Source organism: Dipodomys ordii, unplaced genomic scaffold (assembly GCF_000151885.1).
Source record: "Dipodomys ordii isolate 6190 unplaced genomic scaffold, Dord_2.0 Scaffold13, whole genome shotgun sequence".
Lineage (NCBI taxonomy): Eukaryota > Metazoa > Chordata > Mammalia > Rodentia > Heteromyidae > Dipodomys > Dipodomys ordii.
Window position 1 is genome coordinate 13,488,390 of NW_012267229.1, and position 7,175 is coordinate 13,495,564.

The window sequence follows — 7,175 nt, forward strand, 5'->3', positions numbered from 1 at the left end:
GCCCCAATTTTAAGGTCTTAACACCAGTATTCTTAGAATCCTTATTTACCAATATTGGAAACAGGCTTAGGAAAGTTGAGTGATTTGCCTCCAATCACATGATAAAGTTCACATTCAAAGATGCTGCCCTTCACTAAATATACTACTTTTCCTTCATTCATCTAAAAAAAAATGGCATCTTGTTTGGGATATCCACTTTATACTTGATGGTGTAAATACTCATATGTAACATTTATTATAAACATTTAAATCATGTCATTGAATTTTCATCATATGCCATAATCTCCCATTTTACACTTGACAACGAAGCAAAGTAGAAGAAAAGACACGGTCCTACTTTCATAGGAACTATTGTCTATTAGAGAGAATATAGGATGTGAGAGGCCAATTACCAACACCTCCCTCCAGTAGCAAGGTCTCAAGTTACTCCAGCAACGGGTCTTCCTGCCAATAGTAAAGATGGCGCCCACAGTGCCACGCCTCCATTACCCACAATGCAGCGTGAGTAGGGGAGGAACGAATTCTGCCAGGAGTTGATATGGCTCCATTAGTTACGCCGTTCTTTCTCTGTCTCTTCACTTCACCAGAGACTTAACTGCCAGGACTAGGCCGCCCAGCAGGAGTTAAATATTCTTCGGCTCTCCGCTGACTGCGATGAGAGGAGCCACTGACGCTGAACGACCCGCTCGCCGAGTTCAAGTCCGTAATCAGGGAAGCACCACTTCCGCTGACGTCATCACGGCGACACGTGGATCCAAGATGGCGGCGGCGATGGTGAGTGAAGGAGACTCCGGGAACCGGAGCTAGAGCAGGGCTCTCTTGGGTATTCCGGGGCTTTCCGACGCCCCAGGCCTGATCCCGAGCCGCTTCCAGGACCCCTGGCCAGGTTGTCCCTGACAAGACTTGCTTCTCACGAAGCCCCCTTCCCCGGCCTCGCGCTCACGCTTGTCAAGGCCCGGAGTTTTCGGGGAGGCGCCGTGTCGGAGGAGGACCGGGCTACTGCCGCCTCCTGTTCCCAGTCCGACGTTGGTCCCCGCCCCCTGTCACCTCCACTGTCCAAATTTCACCTCCCAGTCCTGACCTTCGGAAGAACCCCCGTTATTTCCATCCACTCTCCTCCCATTCACGTCCCGCCCTGCTCTCCCCGCCTGCCACCGTGCTAATCTAGTCCACCGAGGAGATCCCGCCTGCCACCAGCGCATTACCCCCGGCCCTGGCCTCTCCCCACCCTCCGCTGTTAACACCACGCACTCCCCCTCCACTGCCGCAACCCCAGAGGATGCTCTCCCCGACCTCACCCCGGGTCCCCATCCCCAGACCCTTCCTACCCTGCCTGTCTCCGTCAACTCATCGCCTCTTTCCTAGGGTCATTTTATCTCAGTAGTTCTCAAACTTTACTGTGCAGAAGAATTTCCAAAAGTATGTTAAGATGTAGTATCCGTCTTTCCCAAAGATTCTAATTTAGTAGGACCGGGCAGGAATCTACACTTGATCACATTTATAAGTGATCATGACGGAAGTGGCCCATGAATTAACGTCTTCAAAAACACTTCTAGTCCACCTGGCTGGTTTCTGGTTCCCTACAGGGCCACACCACTCCTTAGGGATGAAGTCAGTGTGTAGGTGAAGGTGGAGGTAAAAGAGTTGTACTTGTAGAATGGGTCACAACTTGCTGTCTTCTATTAGAGAACCCTGAAATCTTTAAGGAGTAGCCTAGAAAGAAAGAAAGAAGTTCAGCTCATATCTGTTTGTCAGGAGGCCAGAACTAAAATTGAAATCATATATAAAATTAATCCAGAGTGATTTCCCAGATCTTCCTGTAAGTTGCGTCCTCAGCAGATAATTTCATCCTGGGAGTGAATGACAAGACACAAATGAGAAAAGGATGTGACATTTGACCATTACAAAAGAAGATTCTTGCTTAAGTTCTTTAGTGTTGTTCTGCTCCAAATGGGTTGATGATTGACTGATAAAAGCTTTCCTTCTGTTAGTTGATATATTTTGCTTGCTTTTTGCTTAATGAAGGATTCCTTATTTAGAACCTCAGAAGTCAGGTAAAAGATTTCATGGCCTGGGTATGGGATGTCGTTTAGTGGTAAAACACTTGACTTGCCTGCATAAGGTTCTGGGTTTGAAGCTTATCCCCCCCCACCCATTTCCCACCCCCTCAAAAAACAAAAAAACAGAGCCTTAACTGGTTTTCCCAGTAGTAAGATGTTGAAACTCCATTTTCCTTTAGCATATTCAGAACAAGGGTGGTGCAAGAACAGGAAATTATACCCTCTTATCACCATAGGAAAAGGCTCAATAAAATAGCATTTATAACATTTCACAAGGAAATTCTGGCCCTGTTCAGAGATTTTTAAGAGTTTATAAGTTAACAAGACATATTTCTGGTACACATTTATTTAATCAGCAAATATTTGAGTGCTGCTCTGTACCAGGAATGAGGAGTGTAATTGTGAATTAGAGAGTCAAGTCCCACCCTTGTGGAACTTTCCTTGTCTGAGAAGATGGACCAAGAACAGTATGTTAGCTAGGGCCAAGTGCTGTGAAAACAGCAAAGTGAGGTGGTAGTGATTGGCAATGATTACGTCATAGAACCACTTGACATTGAAGGGTGAAGAAGTCTCAAGAGAAAAGTGATGTGAGTTGAAACTTGGTTGAAAAGGATGTCTTGCAAAAGGAAATGGCAAGTGTGAAGGCCAAGGAAGGGGAGAGGTTGGTGTTCTTGAGGGTCATTTAGCCCAGATATGAGAGGTGGGGGTAGGAGAGAATATTAAAGATGAAGTCAGAGAAAGGCAATCAAAATTTGATTCTAGAAACACACCTGTAATTGAAGTGAGTCGTAGCCAAAGTTTGCGGTCTGTGAATTGCATTTTGTTAGGCTGTTTTTGCTTCCCGTTTCTCCCAGGACTTATTAGGGGAGCATTTGTTTTGTTTGCAGACAAGCCAGAGATTTTATTGAAAGAACCAATGTGTTGTGCTACCTGGAAATATCATACTGTGTTGCCATCCTGAAAGAAACAGTAACTGATCTGAAGAAATGGAGTATGTGAAGCTTACACTGACAGAGACCAGCTTAGAGAGTGCATAGGAGAAACTGCACATTTGGTGCAACATTGACACGGTGTGGAAACAAGTATGTTACAGGCATGGATGTGTAATGGGCAGAGTGGAATCACAGGCAGTCATGAGTTTAGTCTGTAGAAAACTATTACATAGAAGTCACAACAGTCCCCACATCCTCATATACACTTCTTTTCATAGCCATTGGGGGTGCAGTGTATAGGTCTAATTTGGGGTATATTGGTTTCTAAGGCAAGTCATATAGCCAAGGAAGAACTGCACTAGTGGATTGACTCAGTGGCCTTGAGAACTGGTTAGAGTTTTGATTTGTTCTCTTGTTTAGAAAGTTGTAGATATATAATTGAAGGACTTTTCCCCCTCTCTGTGTCTTAACTTGGTTATTGACTTTTCTTCTCCAAGAGCTGGTCAGGTCAGGGCTGGACAGAACAACAGTGGGTGATTTCTCCATTAGAGGAGAAGGTAGCTGAGACTTTTCTCTTCCTCCTCCTCCTCCTCCTCCCCCCCTCCCCCCCTCCCCCTCCGTTCTGGGGCTTGAACTCTGGACATGAGTTCTGTCCCTCAGCTCTTCTGCTCAAGGTAAGCACTCTACCACTTAAGCCACACTTCCTGAGTGGTTTATTGGAGATAAGAATCTCACAGACTTTCCTGCCTAGGCTGGCTTTGAACCATAATCCTCAGATCTCAGCATCCTGAGTAGCTAGGATTACAGGGATGAGCCACCAGTGCCCAGCCCCTTTTAGCTGTTTGGTGGTTAATTGGAGATAAGAGTCTCACATCTCACAGTGTTTCCTTCTGGACTGGCGTTGGACCACATTCCTCCTGAGTAGCTAGAATGATAAGTATTTAGTTCAGTATTTTGTTTTTGTTTCTGCCAGTCTTAGGACTTGAACGCAGGGCCTGGGCACTGTCCCAGAGCTTCTTTTGCTCAAGGCTAGCACTCTACCACTTGAGCCTTAGCACCACTTCCACCTTTTTCTGTTTATGTGATACTAAGGAATTGAACCCAGGGCTTCATGCATGCTAGGCAAGCACTCTACCACTAAGCTACATTCCCTCGTTCAGTAGTTTTTAGTTTATTCAGAGAGCCAGGCAACCATCACCACTATCTAATTGCAGAACATTTTTCATAACCCCAAAAAGAACCATTAGCAGACAGTCCTACTCTTTCTATCTTCCTTAGCCCCTGATAACCACTAATTCACCATCTATAAAGATTTGCCTTTTCTGGACATTTCATATGTAGGAAATTTACAGTATGTGGCCTTTTGTGTCTAGTTTCTTTTATTTACCCTGCTTTCAAAGTTCATGTTGTAACAATGATCAATCAGTACTTCATTTTATAGCTAAACATTCTGTTGTATGGATAGACCACAGTTGGTCCACTCATTCCTTGTTGGATTGTTACATGTAATGCTGCTGTGAACTTCGTGGCATTTTGCATGAATATGCTCAGTTTTCTAAGATCTAAGCCTTGGCATGGAGTTGCAGGGTCAGTTCAACTGTTTTGAGGTTATTTGGTGTGATCCAGTCTAGAAATAGAGGCATGGACTGAAAGATACAGTTCCTTTGAGCCAGTGGATGCAACACAAGCCACCCTCTGCAGCTTTAGTCCAAAGTTCAGAAAGGGTTTTTACTGGTGGAATCTGGTGCTAACTGTAGTATAGTTGATGGGAGAGTCTTGGAGTATGTCCTTTTTGGAGGGTTTCTGTCCCTCTCGATGGCTTGGACATCTGTTCCCTAAGGACATAGACTCTCACGGATTTAGTGTGTGGCCTGGACGAGCGCTTTGGCTGTTGCGATCTGTTTTCCATGTATGTCCTATGTAAGATTTGATCTAATTAATTTTTAAATTTCTTTATTGTTATTATGTAGGTGATGTACAGAGGGGTTACTTACATAAGTCAGATAAAGAGTACATATTCTTTTTGAACAGTGTCACTCCTTCCCTCGTTCTTTCCTAGTTTTTCCCTCCCATTTATGTAATTTTCAGCATAGTGTCCAGTGTGGACTCATTGATTTTTAAATTCCAAGCTGAAAATTTTGTGACAAAGAATACTTGGCATTGGGCAGTGGTGGCTCACACCTGTAACCCTAGTCATTCTGTAGGCTAAGACCGGAGGATCATAGTTCAAAGCCCAGCCTGGGTAGGAAAGTCCATGAGACTCATCTCTAATTAACCACCAAAAAACCCCAAAGTGGAACTATGGCTCAAGTGGTAGAGCACTAGCCTTGAGAAAAAAGTTTTGGGACAGTGCCCACACCCTAAGTTCAAGCCCCAGGACCAGCATATACACCCCCCCCACACACACACACAGAATACTTGCCACCACCACCACCAAAACAAAAAACTTGCATTTATGGTGAGTTTTGTTAATAATGTCTATAAGATCAGATTTTTCTCCCCAGCATAGTTGTATTGTGTTGGTTGTGGTCACCTGTCTGATCTGAGTTTTTCCCCTTGACACATATTCTGCAGGAGCTACTGTGTGCTTGGAGCTGAGGCACTGCCCCCAGGTGTTCTCTGGGGAGCCCCTCTAAAGGGGAAGCTAGTCCCCCACAGTCCCCCCGCTAAAGTACAGAGGAGGCAGAGACAGCTTTAAGTTACTTCTTGGTTTCTCTTTTACAACTTGGACAAAAGCCCCCCTTTGATCTAGGTATTAAAGGAGCAGGTTGCAGAATGTTGGGAGAAAGTTGAGTTTTGATCTCTGGGCACTGGCAGGAAGGTGGGAAGGACCCAGGATGAGTGAGGCCATCTGGCCTCAGATGAATGATGGGAGCTCCTACCTCCAAACCCTCTTTGATCCCTGAGCCATTTGCTTACACTGGTGTTCCTCAAATGGGGCACCCAAGACCTGTCAGTTCCGTCTCATTCCTCTTCATTGCTTTCTTCTATGCCATCTTAACATGGTTTCTCACCTGCACCTGGTGCATTACATTGACAAACCTCCCAGGGTTTGAACCTGGTGTAAGACTTGGATTAAGACAGCTAGAATCTCAGCTCTGACGCTGATTACTTTTATGACTTTGGGCAAACTATTTGCTTGTATAAGCCTATTGCTTTACTTTTTTTCATTGTAGTAAAATACACATAAAACAAAGCTTTCCATTTTAATAATTTGTACAAGTTCTTAGATATTAATTACATTCACATTGTTATGCAACTATCACCATCTTCCATATCCAGAACTTTTTCATTTCCTCAAATGGAATCACTTCCCTTATTTTTGAAGCCAGGATGATACTGTTCTCCACAAGATTGCTGTGGTGCTTAAATGAAACATGAGACAAAGTGCTTAACACAAAGAGGGCACTTTGTAACTTTACTCCAAGATTTAAAGTGTTGCAGCAGAGTACTGTAAGCTGTTGCTTGGGCTAGTTGAGAGCTCTTGTAAATACCCAAAGTGGAGAGGGAAGGCAGTGATCAGCTTCTGGGGTTCAGCCATTCTGCCTATTTCTTTATAAGGATGATCATTAGTTTTACCTGGACTTCAGCAGTCTGTCTAGTGGTTTTCCTACTCTTCAGTCTGTCATTTGTATCTGATCAAAAGCTATTCCCAATCTGTGGCTTCTGAAATAAAGGCTACATTTTCAGAGTCTCTAGGGGCCAATTTGATTCTGGGTATTTCTTGTTTTCTTTTAGCTTATGAGTTCTTTAGCTCTGTGGGGCTTATTGGTAAGTGGCCTTTAGCTGTCATTAACCTTCACTCACTTGTAGTTGAATTCTTCAGGAGCTTTAACTGACTGGGTAATTGATTTCTGTTAACTGTTGCCAAACTGTGCCCACAAAGCCTTTGTTTTCCTCCTCCCCCCTCCTCCTTTTTTTTCTCTCCTGTTCTCTCTTCTTCTCTCCTTCCCCCACAGCCCTTAATCTAGAGGGCACTTATGAGGTGGTCTTAAAAGAGTGTGCCTCTGAGAAAGAAAAGGCAGAATCTCACCTTTTGTAAGGAAGGTGCTACTTTGTTAGCAGGCAAGGGGTGGGAGAAACAGGAACATCTCAGAAGATGTTCAGATCAGCCTGGATGGCTGCTATGTCTGGGAAAGAAGATTGCAAGGGAGAGGTCTCCAGAATGGAGCGGGGGGGGAGG

The 7,175-nt window shown here is 44.4% G+C and overlaps 1 protein-coding gene across 2 annotated transcripts in view; it reads left to right on the forward strand.

The window, feature by feature from the left end:
- The first annotated feature begins 521 nt into the window (after nt 1-521).
- Nucleotides 522-7,175, forward strand: part of Tm9sf4 (transmembrane 9 superfamily protein member 4) — a 58,141-nt gene continuing 51,487 nt past the window's right edge. The window contains exon 1 of one of the 2 annotated variants that reach the window (XM_013010971.1): nt 522-774. In XM_013010971.1, the coding sequence (XP_012866425.1) occupies nt 655-774 (120 nt within the window). In that variant the 5' untranslated portion in view covers nt 522-654. The remainder of the gene's footprint in view (nt 775-7,175) is intronic. The other variant, XM_013010970.1, reaches the window with a different exon arrangement.